The sequence below is a fragment of the Monopterus albus genome, unplaced genomic scaffold (genome assembly GCF_001952655.1).
Source record: "Monopterus albus unplaced genomic scaffold, M_albus_1.0 scaffold176.1, whole genome shotgun sequence".
Lineage (NCBI taxonomy): Eukaryota > Metazoa > Chordata > Actinopteri > Synbranchiformes > Synbranchidae > Monopterus > Monopterus albus.
In genome coordinates, this window is record NW_018128056.1 from 800,130 (window position 1) to 817,049 (window position 16,920).

A 16,920-nucleotide genomic window follows, 5' to 3' on the forward strand; every position below is an offset into this window, starting at 1 on the left:
ACTCTCACAAGTTTTGTAGACATCATCCCTTGTTTCCTTGGTTTGTATTTTCTGTTCACCCATGGCTGCTTTAATCACATCCACATCTCGCTGGGTAAACTGCAAACTCGTTTTTATCTCCTGTATTTCTCTGGTCATGTCGTCGAGTCTCTTGTTATTTGTCTCCATAAGTAGTTGCACAAAACCTTTGAAGTTGTCTTGTTGTTGGCTCAACAGTGCGGTGTACATCTGCTTCTGCTGACTCAACATCTCTGTTACTTGCGCCGCTGAAATATAATCCTCTTCTGCCTCAACGTCCTCGTTCGCTTCTGATTTATTAGCTCTTTTTCCTCTTGGAGGCATTTTAATAGTTGTAGAATTTGTTCAAAGACTTGAAAATGTAGAAGATGTGAAAAATCGTAGAACAGACAAGAGGAGCAGTAAACGTCTGCCGAGTTAACAAATGAGGGGACAAGTAAGAAGGAGGGAAGACAGAAGAGAAGAAAGACTTGAGGGATTTGATCCCCTGATTATGTGAGACTACTATAGAGAGGATCAGAGATTACATAATGTCTACATGAACACCTGCTGTTGAGATGTGGTTCCAGTATTTCTTGAATCTGCTCTGGGAATCTTCTCCACAGACGGCGGCCTGGTGAATCAGATCGACCCTCTCGACACTCAAAGATGGACAGCAGCTCCTGCAGTGCACATGAAAGCACACAGGCCACAGAAGGTGATAAGTTGTTGGATGAGAAAGTGAGCTTACACATGTCTCTGTGTATACATGTGTGTACCTGAATTGCATAAGCAGCTGAATCCTGCGCTCTCACATCATCAGCATAAGCCAGAAATGTTCTGGTCAGTTCAGTCAATACGTCGTAGGCAAAGTTAGGATCATCAACCCCACTCTGACACATAGAAAACAAACATTTGTGCTTCGTTTGTTACAGTCCTTGTTACATTTTTGGGAAAACAACTGTAATCCTGCAAACAATTGTTAAACAGTGCAGTAATCTGAGCTCATTTCATAAATATCTATGAAATGAAGCGGCAGTTTTGTTCAAAAGCGATAATATATACTGCACTTGTCAGAGTAGCATTAACGATTTTGCTACTTTATTGTACTGAATATTAACCACATTCTCTTAATGTATTTTACAATGCACAGCTTTGTTCTAGCCTTGCTTACCACAAAGGTGTTGCGGTCGCCGTGGGTGTGTGTGTGCGACAGGTCCAGGCGTCCAGGGTCCACGGCGCCCAGCTCCCCCAAACACTCCCCACAGAGGAGTCTGGCTTCTGGGGACGAGTCCTGGCAGCCCTTCAGCAGCACTGACACCAGGTTGGAGATGACTGGCTCCACAGCCTCACTCGCACAAACGTGGCGCAGCAGCCACTCCTGAAGGCCAAAGCACACACAAAAATATCTGTTATCAAACGTGGAACATTATGGTGCATTTAAGATTAGGAGGCAAATGCCAAAGACAAGTACTGGGATACAAGCATTACAGGTGGTACGCAACCAACAGGGTTATTTAGATGAACTGTTAAGTCATCTAACAGTGTGTGTGTGTGTGTGTGTGTGTGTGTGTGTATGTTTACCTGGTTGCTGTGCATCATGTCCCTGAGGCTGGTCAGTGCATGAATCCTGACATCAACGTTCTCATGCTGAACAGCTCTCATAGAGAGCTGCAGTGCTGAAGCCAGGTCACTGCTGCTTGCTGTCAGCTAGGTGGAAAAAATATTTGCATACTGCTATTTAGTGTCTTTAGCATCGCTGCTATTAACCAATAACGACTTTCAACCACCAACAGTGGCGCAATCAGGATTATAACTCACAGTACACACAAAAACCACCTACAGTAGCACACTGCTGCCAACATGAAAATAAAAAGTTATCTTGTAATAAGAAATTTTTCCCATTATAACAAAATGTAGTATTGTCGTAATGTGAGCCCTGCGCAGCTTAGAGAGTGACAGCAGTGCACACACCGACTTTGGGCAGCGCCTCCTTAGCTCATTCATTTCAGCATCCTCACTCTCATCAATGCCCTCCCACGCCAGCTTTCCACACAATGGCCAGCAGTGCACGCAGGAGGTGCACAGCAGCCCGTCCTTGAGAATCACTTGTGACACTTAAATCCATGCCCAATATTTAGTCCACCAAATAACACATGAATGCAGCTCATGAGCCATGATAAATAACTGCACATCCTGATGCTGCTGTCACTCACTCCAAGCTGCAGGGCAAACATTAGGGAGTAGAAATGATGTGATCCACACTAGGAGTGTGTGAGATCTTATTAGAAAGCTCTTTGGGCCATAAATTTAAAGACAGACTTCTACATATATATCATATGCTGATCATGCAACGACTACCAGACACCAGTGACATAAAAAATGAGCACAATCATTAATAAAAATGTACACATGGCCTACAGCTAATTCTTCATCATGATTATCCTCTTGTCCACACCGACCTTCTTGTAGTTCTGCAGAACAGTGTGGATGTCTTTCAGTTCAGGGTGATCTGGCAGGAAGTAAATCTCATGAAGGTATTCATTGACTTCCTCCCTGTGATAGAACGATGGCATTAGATCACTGCTGTCGGGTAAAAGCAAGGCATCTGCAAGAACTACAATCCAGTTTATCAGACAGATGAAGGTGACTGTGGATTATCTCAAGGTTGGGTGGTGTTATAAATGTTTCTACAGGAACATTCTGCAGTGTAGCATCTCTTTGGAAAGCAGAAGATGCTGTATGATTTTTGGACAGATGTGTATACGTTTTGCAAATTGATAACAAGGAAAATGCTATTTAGCTTTCACTTGACAAGCCTTAATTGTTTAAATTTGTCTAAGCATGTGTTTACCTGTTGTCTAGGATCAGGAAACGTATAATAGCAGCAGTTTCTTTGGGCTGTAGAGGAATCAGTGGGAGAAGTGCGGCAATCACGTGACTCAACAGGGGGCCCAGATGTGCAGGCTCCACGCTCCTCACAAAACACTCCCACGTCCTGACCACACAGATTAGGAACAATTACAGAGGCTCACAAGCAGGAGTTATACAAGATGAATGCATGACAGACACAAGACTGTGATTACTTTAAGGTTTGATTAACTATGTAATCAAAAGGTTAGAAATGGTCTTTCTTGTCTGTGTGTGGTGTAATAAAGGTGGGTAAATACATTTAAATGTAGACTTGGTCACATTAAGTACATTTGAGTGTGTTTTATATGTTGAAAGTCACAGTAAAAACCTGGGAAGATGGTTAGCAAGCAACTACTGTCAGCCTTCAGACAATATCTGGCTCAACTATGTCCATCAACTAATTCTGTGCCTTAACTTAACATGTATATTCACAAACCTTTTAAAAAAAACTTGAAAGCACTGTGTTTATTTGCGACTTTAAGGTGCAAGTGTGTGTGTGTGTGTGTGTGTGTACTGACTGGCAGCAGAGCAGAGGAAAGTCCTCTCTGTATCGGAGGCCTGTGCGGAGCGTTGTCATCATCTTCACTCTAACAGAGCTGATGTGTTTGGAGCCCATCAGTCGCATTAGAGCCATGGCACCGGTCAACGCCTGCAGAGAAAACAGATGGACACTTTCGTTTGCTGTGACTGATACAGACCACAAGCAGTAGCTGTACAAACCTTCTTACTGAAACAATACACAGTCAAATGACCGGTTATTAAATTAGTTCTCGGTAGAAGGTTGCTCACCAGCTTCTTGCGGTCCTTCTCTCCTGCACTGGAGCTGAGCAGATGCATGTTGAAAAAGGCAAGAATTCCCAGCAGCTTCGGCTGAAGGTAGTCTGCCTGTCGCACAGCAACCAAAGAAAGATGAGTGAGAAAAAAAACATGTGAGTTTTGAAAAGGAGAGGTTGAGCTACTGTTTCTTAACATTTGTAATGATAATATTTGACATTTGCTGAAAAAAAAAAAGCTTAAAAAATGTTCTCAGCTGCTTGAACAAACCTACAACTAAAATTTGTTTTTTAAATTGTTTAATCTACAGGGTTTTTTTTGTGTGTGTAAAATGGCTTGTACATGTTCAGGTCAGCCTGAAGAGATGTTTCTTGTTTCAGCTGTCAAAAGTTTACAATAATATAAATGTGCTTTTGTTTGTTTAAAAGCATTTGGGACTGAGTTACATTCAACCATGCCTAATATATCAGCATTTCAAAAGGAAAACAGAAAATGTTTAGTCAAAGAACAAGATGCAGCTGTAATGCTGTGTTCAGCTCTAACACATACCATGCGCTCTGGGGTGGTGATGTCTCTGGGTCCCTGGTACGGGTCATCACTGGATGCAAAGGAGGCCAAGATCGCCAGACCATTAAATACCTAGAAATGTTAAACACACACTAGTTTTAAACCACAAGTGAATTTAATAATTACCCAATGTACAACAAGGATAAACAATGGAAAAGACTTCATCTGTAGAGAAACATCTGCTCATGTGTGCTTCGACCTGTTGGTAATGCTCTCCCAGACGCAGCAACAGCTCGTTGTGAAGACCCTGGAAGTCTTGTCTTAGCAGAGAGCCCAGTTCAATCCCAGTCTCGTTCTGGAAGAGCATGTCAGAACACATGTCAGAGAGCCTATCCCCACAGCAGGGACTCACACCTCTAGTGTGTTACTGTCATAGGTTACCTTTGCCACAGTGACTGATGACCAACTTTTACTGAGTCGTGTCACCTCACACTACACCACAGGACAAATATCCGGTATATCAGATCATAGTTAACTTCAGTATCATTCACTATATGCCCTCTTCAGATAGATTTTTTTTTTGGTTTGTGGTGCAGAACAGAGTTATTCCCCACATGTTGATTCTGTAAATTCATTAGTAACCACCGCAACCAAAAGTTAACAAGTTCACAATCTGACAATTGAAAAATGGCTGTTGTCTCGAATGTGTAGATTATAGCTATGTAGGATAATATTATTAATACCTGCAGGTAGTGAAAGGCACTCTCCAGCTCCTCCTTGGTGCAGGAACAGACCAGGTGGCTAAAGATGTACTTGAAATTGCTGATGAGGATCTCTCTCCTGTTTGCCTTCAACTCAGTGGCTAGTGTACGGATGAGGGCGGAGCCTATAGGGCTCGCCTTTGCTGCCAGGTAGGGCAGTAGCACCTGTAGGGTCCTCTGCATAAATCAAAAACACCCATATACATAATTCAGCCTCAATGTACCATCTTATTAAACATCCCGTAGTTTAGTCTATATACTGTAAACTGTGGTGTCTGTGCGAGGAGTTGCAAACAAGACTGCACATACGGTGAGGAAGCGATGGAGGTCTGGGAAGTCGAAGGCGTGTGCAATCTGTGCCAAGATGTCCAGAGCCAGCTCCCTCTGGCTGGCTGACGAGCTGCTTTGATCGGGTGTGATCCGCAGGGCCGAAGCATGACGCGAGTGCAGTGACTCCACCAAGAACTACAAACAGAGAAGCATTTTCTCATATCATATCCACAGTGTGCTTTTGTGCCAATGTTAATTTTCACACCAAAAGCGTTAAGAGCAACCCTGCAGTGCAATTTATTATTGGCTGCAGTGTTGTTACCATAATATATACCAGAGGACCCAAAATCTTTCCAACAGCAAACAAGTTTAATACCTGGCAAATGGGGTTCTTGTACTGACTGAAGAGGGTTTGCAGCTTTAGGCCTTTGGCAGCGGCCAGGGCTCTGATCTGGGTGTAGGCAGCTACAGATACTTGGGACGACTTGGACAGCAGACAGTGGAGCAGCCGCAGCAGAGAGAATGACACCATATTACCAAGGGATGCTCTGACAGAGGAGGAGAGAGAGAGAGTGACAGCTGAACAAATAAACACTCAAGACTTTTACAAAGTGTTTTTCAAAACTGTGGTATTAAGAACCTCTGGAACAGTAGCATATATTACATATCTAGAGTGACAGTCAGTGAGGATAATATGCAATCTATACCTGCCAATCTCTCCAGTGGTCAGGATGAGAGTGTTGCGCAGTTTGTCATCTCGTTGGAGTTTAGCGTTGTTGAATGCCTCCTTAAGACGTGCAACCAGGAGCTGCTATGGCGAGAAGAAACACACATAATCAATCCCAGTAAAAAAAAAAAAGTGTCAGAACCCCAAAAAGGTCAAAGAAGTGTAAACCTTCCAGGATTTAACCGTTAACCTCGCTGATTGATAGGTAGCAAATTTAAACTCACATTCATAGGCGTGTTGTGCTCACTCAGTAAGTGAAATGTTACGGTGCACTATAGTTTAATAGCTTGTGCTCCCATTTTGTGTTCATATTTATGATAATTAGCTCTTCCAAATTAATTGCAAAGCACAGACTTTTGACTCGTACTACTGAAATTTCTCACCTCACTCAGAGAGTCCTGCTCGGAGTGTTTGCCAGTCACTGTTAACAGGAAACGTACTGATTGGCTGAAATGTATTCTGACTGCTGGATCTGAATCTTCCATTAGACTAATCAGAGCACAGAGAACTGCTCGAGAGTCGCTGTCTCCACCACTCAGATTCACATGCTGGCAGAGGTGAGGCAGAGCTTCTAGAAAAGCTGGGACAGTGAAATAAATAAGTCAAGGAAGTTCATTTCTCTTTCTTGCTAAACTTGTTAATACAGTTGGAAATACTGTAAATAATGGTAGTCGAATTTCACTGCTGAAAAATGGCCATAACTACATATTGTTGTAATATAAAGACAATCACAGCAATGTACTGTCCCGTATATTGAAGTGAATTTACTTTTCTTCTGTCTAGTTATTGTAATTGCTCATTACAAAAAAAGACAAGTACCTTGTTTAACACTGCTTGGTGCTTCAGGTCTGAGCAGCTTCAGAAAGGGCTTGACAACAGATGCTGTAAGAAATGGAAAAGTGTTCCCATCATGCTCTGTTGCAAGGCTGAGGCGACGGCAGAGGATTTTTGGAAGACAGATGGACTCTGTTTGGGTAACACCGAGGTGGGAGACCTCTGACTGGATACAGCTCAGCTGACCGATGATCCTGGCAAGCTCGCTCCTCACCAGCTCCGAGCTGTCGTCCAGCCTGGGACTGCACACACCCAGTTCACACAATAAAGTAAGTTACAAAGCAAAGTGAGAGAGAAAATTTCCATGATCATAGTTGGAAGTGTGGGAGTACATACAGCAGAGTAGTGCTAATGAGGCTGTGGTGTGTGTTTCCCAGGTGGTGAAGAAGAAGAGGGAAAGCTCTGACTGCCGCTGCTCTCACCACCTCATCTGTACTCTGCAGCGCCTTGGAAAGCAACCACACACGCCAGGTTTCACACACACCATGACGCAGGAGGGCGAGCAGCGACACACAGTCTGCCTGGATCTCAGATGCTGGAAAGACCCCAGGTTAGGTGTCAGTCGAAAGTTTTCACAATGATATCATGGACTTGTGAAATCCCTTATCTTTATGCAGACAGTAGCTCATCTCATATTTTACTGTGCTGTGATGCAGCAGTAATACTCACAGTAACAGAAGCTGAGTCTCTGAGCCAAGGTAGGAAGCCAAGAGGGGAATCTTGAGCTCTTATAGGCTGAGGCAGACTTGTTCTCACACACCCAAGGAAAAGATAACAGAGCACACACACGCTGCTGGAGCCCTTCCTCACCCTGACTGCTCACTATAGTCACACATACACAGGAGGCAGAGTTGATTTTTACCATATAATTCAGAATAAAACTTGTTTTTTACAGTCACTAATAGAAAACAATGGTAAAAATGACAGGTAACATGCCTTTATAGTGACATAAACAAATAACAGCACATGAATGAAAGCCACCAGAGCTGCTGTAAGAGATATTTACTGTGTTTTGCATGTGTGTATGTATATCCTTACTCGTCATGTACAAGATAGAGTCAAGGACCCCAACAACAGTGCAGACAGCAGAGTGAAAGTAGCTCTGGTTTGTGATTGGTTGGGAGCTTCCTTCTAACACTGACTGGCAGCTCTTCAGAGCTGTTCCCAGAGTCTCAGTAGGTACCCAGATGGGAGCAGAAGGATTGCTGGCAAAGAGATGGAGTTAGAAAAGAGAAGGGCAAAGCCAGAGAAAGTTAGAGTAGCAACATGTGTTTGTGTGTTACCTGGTGGGAGAGGAGCACAGGGCTGCCAGGTGGAGGATGAGGGCCAGACCCTGCAGAGCAGAGAGAGTCTGTGGACTTTCAGGTTGGACAGAGTCTGAGTTCAAAAAGGTCAGAAGCTCCTCCAGTCGACTGTTCACCACAGCCCAAACCTCACTCCAAACACGCATGTCCTGCTCACTTGGGAAACAGAAACACATATACCTTTAAATATCAAGGCTTTAAAGGAAATGTGGTTAATCAATTTATAAAACAGCTAAAATACTACTGCAACAACCAAATAGTCTTCTTTGCAGGAATCAGGGGACAGTGAAGGAAACATTACAGACACTAAAACAATAAACACAACACTGCATTTGTCAACAAACGTTTTAAACAAATAACAGAATAATTATATAGCTATATGCACAGTGTTGTATTTAAGAATATACCATGCACGTTTTGTTGTTTTGCTGACTGAATCCGTGGGAGATTTGCAAAGGATCTTGGCAGCAGGCTCCCCATCTCTTGACTCCTGCATCACCATAGCAGTCTCTGCCTTCAGTGCAGCTTGGAGAAACCCCTCTGCGCACTGCAAAACACAAGCACAACGAGAAAAAAGTTACAAATATTTTAACAGTGACAGAAAGAGATTTTAAAAAGGAACACGAAGAACAAAATTGTACTTCAGCTTGATTTTCTGTTCCAACGGTGTTTGTCAGTGTCCTGCAGACCTCTGTGACTCGTCGCCTCCGTAACACTGCTGCGCTCTCGTAAACTGGGGCAACAGATACTAAGAAGTGGAAGAGCAAGCAGAGTGATTCAGTAACCTCTGTCCCCAGCTGGACACCTGCTCCTCCAAGAGTACAAACACATTCAAACATCTGAGAGAGATAGATGGGCTCAAAGAGTGTGCGCGAGGTCCCAGATGACTGAAACACACAGCGTGTCAAATTCAGCAGCTCTCCTTCATAGGGCGGTTTCTCATTGAAGTGTGCATTGGCTGTGCATGTGTATATGTGCGTTTCTAGCAAATGCAGGTAGGCTGTGAAGAATTCATGGCCTTGCATTGCAGGAAACCCTCTCAGCTCCACCTGTTTCCTCAGCATCACCATGGAGATCTTCCTCAGCCTGGTGTTGCCATTGATCAGGATGGAGCAGGCCATCTCCCAGGCTACATTAAGGTCATGACAGGAGACCACTCCCCTCAGGGCATTTGTTATAACACCAATTGTCACGGCTGTCAGTGACTCCAAGGCAGCAGGCGAAGAAAGGACAAGAGAGGAAGGCGTGAGGTATGAGGAGGTGCAACCAGGGGAGATACTGAAGCACTCAAGTGTTACAGGCCACTGGCTCTCTGTGTAAATGCCCACAGTGTGTCCCAGTCCTGCCAGTGTGGCAATGTGGGCATTCAGGATGGTGCTGAGGTCCTGTGCGAGACAAATGAGCTCCTGAGTGAGGTGGCTGAAGATGAATGGTGCCCTTATTCGGAGAGTGTGAAGTAAGGAGCACAACACAGCAGAGACGCGTCCGTGGATGACATCACAGTCTGGAGCAGCTGTGACACGAAGCAAACGCACCGCCACCCACTTACTGAAGTCTGAATGAAACAGGGAATGACAACGGAGAATAAGGGGAAAAGAAAAGCATAACTGTACAATGAGAAATATCATTTTTATGCTTTTTCTATTGCCAACAAAATATTTAATTAAACATGGCAGCTTTTAAGGAAACATGTCCTACCGGTACAGCTCTGAGTGGTGTCTGGATACTCAGCAGGCTGGCAGGCAGGGTTGGCGAACATCAGAGATGAGGATTTGACTATATGCTGCACAAAGTCCAGCAGCATCACACAGGCTGGATCTGAACTGGACTTCTTACTCAGACCAAGAGCAACTGGAAGAACAACCACAATATATTAGAATAAGCAACAGGTTCACAATCTGGGGGTCAGGTTCCCCCTACAGTGTTACACGCTCACGGTAGAGTGTCACAGTCTGACTGACAGGATAGTGTAGAAAAAAATAACACATTTCCGGTTGCTAAAACTAGTTCTGGTGCAGTATTAGGCATGTCTATTTCTTTGAGCAACATATTACTAATATCAGTCTAAGAAGCCAAAATTCACTTTTGTTAAACCATTCATAGGTCATATGGACACATGCAACCTACAATGATAGGTAAAAAAAAAGAGATTATTTCATTTTGAGGACTTATAATCCAGTCAGGTTATAGTCACAAGACTTCAGTGACATAAAGCTGAGGGCAGAATATAAACAAATAAAGACAATAACAGTAAGCTCTTCAAATATTAAAGTTACAGTTTCACAAGATTGGACTGTCAGTGCATTAGTCACAAACCTGTAGTAAGGGGAAAAGTCAACATCACTACGACATACTGTACATAAACATAACAGATAACTAGAGAACAGCTGTCATACGAGGGCCATCTGTCCTGACTTACCGACATCCACATCTGTGAGTATCCTGTCAATGAACTGACAGAGGATCTGTCGAGGTTTCTGCACCGCCTGCTCGTACTGAGCAGCGCTGACACTGCAAATACCAACATGGTGTTACGTTATTTATGAACACATGGTAAGGTGAAGATTTCCATTAGCTCATTTAATTTACTAATTCTCAAAAGAAGGCTGCGTTCAACCTAAGTCTGTTTCAGAGACTAATACCTTGTTAACAGCTTAGCTTTTAGCCAACTTTAGCCGAGGCACGTACCTAGCTAGCTCCTGAAGAGTTATGTTACATTAAAAAATAATAAATAGTAAAGTATGCTAGAATGAAGACAATAACGTCTTCGTGAACATTCATTTGAAATCTGATATATCACACAGCTGCTGTCATGACCCTGCAGTTAGCTAAAAGCGAAGCTGTTAACAGCTTCGCTTTTAGCCAACTTTAGCTGAGGGCACGTACCTAGCTAGCTCCTGAAGAGCCGGTATCATGGCGGACATCTCCAGTCCTTCCATTGTACAGCAGCTTGTGTAGCGCTGTTTGAACAACTTCAACTCATATCATGGATGCATGGAGTGACTTTGACTATTTGAACAACTTCAACTCATATCATGGATGCATGGAGTGACTTTGACCGGGAAGCTGCTACATGTCTCGCAGCAGGTCTCTCACATCTTTCTGAAATTTTCGCTCCAAAATGACGTTTTTGTTTTGATACGGTAGCCACCGAGGGCCACTACACATAAAAAAAAAAAAAAAAAACCCAAAGAAAATTTACACCTACCCAAGTACGATTAATTGCTTGCCCTAAAAGTAAACTTATGATACGTCAAAATATTTCTTCAGTTCATTATTTGTGTGTACCAAACATCTCGATGAGCGCTGCTTGCCCTGTTGTATCCAGCACTTTCCTCTTGAACTCAGTGGGAAAGTGTCTAAACATTTTTCTGGTACTGTACATCAGGAAGCTTACAAATGACTGCACATGTTAATAATAGGTTACCAGTACACACTGTGGTATTTCAAGCTTTATACGTATATATACTGTGGTGTGTTTTGTTTTAGCGGTGTATTTCAAAAACACTTGAATATGTTGCAGACACAGACCAAATATGGACACGTTTACAGTCATGAAGCAGTGTAAAAAAAACCAGCATAAAGCTGCTTTAATCTGCATACTTTCCCATGACTTCCATTTCTTCTGCCTGAAATAACATTCTAACCAGATAGAAGGCTTACTGAGATTAAAAACATCATTGTCACAGCACTAAAGCTAAATTAAAGAAAGTAAATTACTTTTACTCAAGTAGATTTTGAAATACTTTATACAGGGACACTGTCTGTTTTAATGATACATGGCATGATATGACTTCCATTCTGTGTTCTTTTGGGCTACCTAGTGTTATAATCTATGTGGCTTCAGTCTCTGAATGTTCTGACAATATACATACAAAGCTGGTAATTACATTTAACAGATTCTTTTTAATAATTAAATATCAATACTGAATACACATTTACAGGCTTAGTATTGCTGAAAGAAGACATGTGAGTGATTCTGCTTTTCCTTCTGCTGAATCTCCTGCTCATACTCCAAAAGTAAATAGATGTAATGTCCTATTAAATATGACGTAGCAAAGAATAAGCATCTTGTTTTATGAAATCTCATATGACAAACAAATGCAGTGGTTTTTCTGAGTGGAATCATTTTCAGCATACTGTTTTCATGAAAGGAAGAACAGATGAGAAATTACCCTACTGTCTGGGGATCACTGCACATTTAAAGGGCAAAGAACATGAATTATACTAACAAGAAAAAGAAAACTGGATAAACACGATGTAAATTACAGTGATGCTTTGTTCCCAAATGGTTTGCTCTTGTCTGCTTTTTTTGGCGGTTGACCTTTTTTCAAACCGTGGCCCATGAGACAAGCAAACACTGTCAGCACCATCTTGGGATTCACCTCCACCAAATCATCAGGCAGCGCGTAGACAGGAGCTCCAATCTTACGGGCCAATGAGACTGCATACCTGGGAGAGAAACAGAAAGAGAGAGGAGTTAGGGGGCGATGAGCAAGAGACAAACACAAAGATGTGGGAAGGGGAACAAAACCAATTGAGTTTATTTTTACTTGGCATTGCTGAGTTTATCTTCATCCTTGAGCACTCCTCTCTCTGCTCTCTTCACCAAGTCCCATTTGACAGTACCAGGAGCAATGACATCGATCAGGTCAATCACTGGTAGACTGGTGCTAATCTTTTTGTCCTGCAGAGGGCATGGGAACAGGGGTTAAATGCAACCATCTATTTACACAAATATAAAATGCACTTGTGCATGCACACACACACACACACACACACACCTTGAATCTACTGATTTGTGTATCCTTGCGTTTTTGGCTCAGGGTATTGTTGACCCAGTTGAGGATGATCTGATCTGCAACCTTCTCTCCATCACCAAGATCTGACAATACCAGCACTGTGTACCTGATGGATAATGGGCAAGGTGAGAGAACTGAAATTGTACAAGGAGCAGCTTCATACAAACCACTAAAGAGACCAAAAAATGGACAATCTGTTTTTCCCTAAACATTATAGCACAATAAGTACTGTCTCCAAGCTCAGAATGGTGCAGGTACCTTCTCATCAGCTGCCAGACTAATGCCAGAGTGTGCATTTGACTCCCCTCGTTTAGGTTTTCTCCTCCAATACCAACCAGAGAAAAGTGAGCTACATCCCGGCCCAGCTCCACAGCATAGTTACAGTTCTCCAGCTAAAAGAAAAAAAAAAGTTTTATTTTATTTTTCAAACAAACATTTGGTTTTATGTCATCAGTGTTGTGTTTCCTTGTATGTTCTGAAGGCAGCTGTACCTTCTTCATATTGGCCCCCAGGACAGGATAAGGTGGGTGGTTCACTTTCTTCCAGTTCATGGGTACATTGACCTTCTCATAAAGCTGCAGAATCACCAAACCATCACACAAATCACTGCAAAAGACAAAACACACAAAGTGAGGAAATTCAACACAAAATCCATATATGCACTGTGTACATCTATCACATGTAATCAGGATTACAAGACAAGCAAGTATAATCCACAGCTACCTTAGAGAATATTCTTCAGATGCAGCTGGATTTGACAGGCAGAGGCGGCATCCAGTTGAACCATGACTTACCGTAACTGTGCCAAACTACACACTGTTTTAAAGGAAAGAGCTTCACGGTTTCCTCTGTGTAAACTGCTTTAAAATCTCAGTATCACTGCCTCACTAGATGCTTGTTTTGCAACAAAACAGCATGCACAAAATGGAATTTATAAAAATAGATCAGATTCTTATATGTTGTGCTGTGCCTCTGATTCAGTATCACTTATTCTAATGAACACAAATTAGCACAAAGAAAAACAATATTTTAAGTAAACTCATGGTCAAAGTTTTGTGGAAGTATGATCAGAAAGTGAAGTGAGTGAACCTTGAACAAGGCGCCTGTGCACTCCCCACTCAGTGTCCATCAGCAGAATGCAAATACTAACATTTATTCATAAGGCACATTTCTAAACCAAGTTTAGAAAGTGCATAAGAACAACTTAAAAAATGAGCATGTAAAACATGTTAGGCATCCATCTCCTTTCCTGATAATGTTAATCACAGTGATGTGTAACTGAGGACATACCGGTACAGGTGGTTTACATATGGAGAGACGCCCAGAGAGTTGATCCAGTTGCGAAATGTTTTCTCTTCTCTGGTCTCAGCTGGAAACACATGTAGACATGATCACCACCATCCTGTTCTACCAGCTCTTCAAACATTGTCATCTGACTAGAAGGTTCTAGCTTCAGCTATTGCTGACATGCAGTAAATCTAGGTTTACAGTTGCTGTAACCTGTCACACACTGATTTGTTTGCCTATTGGGCTGTGATGTGCATGTCTACAGTTCATGCATCCACTGTATATTCACAGTATGAGGCACATCCTGGCCTGACTGTGTGTGTGTGTGTGTGTGTGTGTGTATATACATGTCAGCATCTCATTTTAATTTTAATATAATAGGAAGGCACTGTGACAGGTTCAAGACAGTATCATCATATAGCTAAAAGGCCTAAATCTTGTATTAAACAAGGTTTCTGTCTGTGTCTCACCCTCTATGTGTGCATTCTCTACACCGCTGCCTTTATGAGCTCTTTGTAGAGCAGGGTGCATGTTGAACAGGTTGGCCACAAAGGCCATGTTGAGTTTGCTGTTTCCAGATGTAACATCATGAGGAGAAACAAACTGCCTGCAGTCCAGCCGGGCTGCCTGCTGCAGCATTAGCTCGGCCCTTTGGTCCAAATCACGCTCCTTCTCATACACATGAAACAGACACATGTACAGGGACAATATAGACACACATACTCATGCCAGAATCCAATAGAAAGGCCACTTCAGTTAGTGTAATATTATGTACACTGTCTGCAGGATAATAAAACAAGGAAAGATGAATAGACTGGCAAATCACAAAATATTAAAGCTGAAACAAAATAATAATATAACCTTAGAACACAACAATCCTATCACATTTATCAGTTATGTACTCACAGTTGTGACCTTTACATTTCACATTTCCCACTTATTAATTTATCAGTGTGATTTGAAGACTCACATTCAGGCCGCTCATGTCGATTTTGACAACCATTTTGAATTTGTGCTCTTCATGGGAAGCAAGCTGATCCAGCAGGTAGAAGTAGGCTCGCGAGTCCTACAGTGGCACAGTACAAAGGGTTACACTTACAGCATGCCTTTGCGTTATTGTGCATGTGTGTGTTTTGAAGGGCACCTTGATATCTTCACTGAAGTTTCTGATTGTTTGCGTTCCTGCGTTGCGTAGATGATAGTTGACCCAGCGGAGCAGTAGCTCCTCTGGGGAGAGAGACATCAGGTGGTCCAGCTGTTCTCCTTCTTCCAGAAGGCTGATCAGATCTGCAGTTAGTTTACCATTAAAATCAAGATTTTTAGTGGAAGTGGATCAGAAACTGCCAGGTCACAGTAAAAGTCTATTTTGGGGAAAATAAAAGTTGGTCCTGTTGACAGATTCCGTCTTGATATGTTAAACTGAAGCACTGTTAGACCACGGGACCAACTTGAGCCTTTTTACCCTTGGGGTGCTGTCTAACATGGCCCAAATGGGCTAGTTTTAAAATAGTTCACACCTGCAAGTGTTCCTACATGCAACTGAAAAGCAAGTTATGCAGCTGAAGAAAGGAGGAGGAAATGATCACCTAAATGAATGAATGAAAATTTGTGCCTGACTGAATTGTTTGATGAAAGTGAAAATAAGTGTTGCATCATTACTTTTATTGCTTCTTATCAGTTTCATGTTGGAACACAACTACAGATATCATTAAATGTCTCTTTTGTTGTACTCGACATTTCTTCATTCTTGACTTTAGAATCATCAATGTGCATGTGTTTATGCACTGACCTTCGTCCCTGCTGATTTCTATATCAGCAAACAGGCCAACCTTGATAACCTGCCAGAGCAGCCCCAGGACCAGATGAGGTTTCCCAGCCATCAGATCATGGGCGTCAATGCTGACCACTGTGCAGCCGATCGCTGAGGCAGAGTTCAGAGCCAGGACCAGATTCTCCTGCAAATGTGAATGAATGGTGAATCAGTGTGTTAATTTTCAATCAAAGTCAGAGATTTTACAGCCAAAAAAAAAAAAACAACATTATGGCAATTTCTGTTGTTTTAACAGCTCAGCAAAAACAAAGAGTGTGGCCAGAATCCCCCAGATAATAACTACCTTATGAGAAATCAAAGCGCAGAACTCTGAATTAGTTCATTTTTAGAAGATGCATCCATCTGGATGACAGGCCAGTGCTTTTTGTCATACTTCGTTGAGAAGGCAAGTATAAAATAACAATAAATATTAAAAACAAAATATGCTGTAAAAAGGTAATATTTTACACCTTCCAACATTAAACAGTGGAGCCATGGGTAATGTATAGTGAAACATTACATTAAACAAAAACATGTTCAGTGTATTTTGAAAATGAAAGCATGAATTTACTTGTAATACACTAAAGTACAATTCTGAGGTACTTGAACTGAAATTATTGGTTACTCTGCAGAGTAAGATTTCATCCACAGTACACATCTAACGAATACTGTGAATTTGCTAAACGTTTAACTCACTGTCATTTTGAAGGTGGTGAGTTTCTTTGTGTTGATGACTCTTTCGTCGATCGTGTCAGGCTGAGATAGGTTGATCATTTTGCTGAAACAGAAGAAGGAATGTCAGTGGGTATAAAACTGAGTGCGTGAGTGAGTCAGAGGTAATGACTGCTGGATCTAATTGCAGAAGCGTGTGACCTTTCGTCTGTGATGTGCTTCTGTATAATGTGCTATGTCCAAGGAGGAAAAGTGAACCACT

At 42.2% G+C, this 16,920-nt stretch overlaps 2 protein-coding genes across 3 annotated transcripts in view; both read right to left on the minus strand.

Annotated features, from left to right (window-relative positions):
* The window catches only part of atr (ATR checkpoint kinase), a 26,341-nt gene extending 15,121 nt beyond the window's left edge, over positions 1–11,220 (minus strand). The window contains exons 1-26 of one of the 2 annotated variants that reach the window (XM_020616634.1): positions 11,101–11,220; positions 10,974–11,051; positions 10,507–10,598; positions 9,786–9,938; positions 8,729–9,642; positions 8,495–8,634; positions 8,067–8,243; positions 7,822–7,985; positions 7,453–7,605; positions 7,120–7,318; positions 6,769–7,025; positions 6,333–6,529; positions 5,930–6,033; positions 5,599–5,770; positions 5,262–5,417; positions 4,935–5,129; positions 4,451–4,546; positions 4,234–4,323; positions 3,700–3,795; positions 3,429–3,559; positions 2,852–2,995; positions 2,460–2,553; positions 1,582–1,707; positions 1,172–1,378; positions 777–890; positions 565–680 (exon numbers count right to left, since the gene is read on the minus strand). In XM_020616634.1, coding sequence (XP_020472290.1) covers positions 565–680; positions 777–890; positions 1,172–1,378; positions 1,582–1,707; positions 2,460–2,553; positions 2,852–2,995; positions 3,429–3,559; positions 3,700–3,795; positions 4,234–4,323; positions 4,451–4,546; positions 4,935–5,129; positions 5,262–5,417; positions 5,599–5,770; positions 5,930–6,033; positions 6,333–6,529; positions 6,769–7,025; positions 7,120–7,318; positions 7,453–7,605; positions 7,822–7,985; positions 8,067–8,243; positions 8,495–8,634; positions 8,729–9,642; positions 9,786–9,938; positions 10,507–10,598; positions 10,974–11,026 — 4,340 coding nt within the window. In that variant the 5' untranslated portion in view covers positions 11,027–11,051; positions 11,101–11,220. The other variant, XM_020616635.1, reaches the window with a different exon arrangement.
* Positions 11,221–11,818: 598 nt separating this feature from the next.
* Positions 11,819–16,920, minus strand: part of LOC109969606 (plastin-1-like) — a 9,578-nt gene continuing 4,476 nt past the window's right edge. Inside the window, exons 7-17 of the mRNA XM_020616612.1 lie at positions 16,683–16,764; positions 15,966–16,131; positions 15,321–15,463; positions 15,147–15,242; positions 14,647–14,845; positions 14,180–14,258; positions 13,381–13,495; positions 13,148–13,281; positions 12,872–12,995; positions 12,641–12,774; positions 11,819–12,539 (exon numbers count right to left, since the gene is read on the minus strand). Of these exons, the coding sequence (XP_020472268.1) occupies positions 12,353–12,539; positions 12,641–12,774; positions 12,872–12,995; positions 13,148–13,281; positions 13,381–13,495; positions 14,180–14,258; positions 14,647–14,845; positions 15,147–15,242; positions 15,321–15,463; positions 15,966–16,131; positions 16,683–16,764 (1,459 nt within the window). The 3' untranslated portion in view covers positions 11,819–12,352. The remainder of the gene's footprint in view (positions 12,540–12,640; positions 12,775–12,871; positions 12,996–13,147; positions 13,282–13,380; positions 13,496–14,179; positions 14,259–14,646; positions 14,846–15,146; positions 15,243–15,320; positions 15,464–15,965; positions 16,132–16,682; positions 16,765–16,920) is intronic.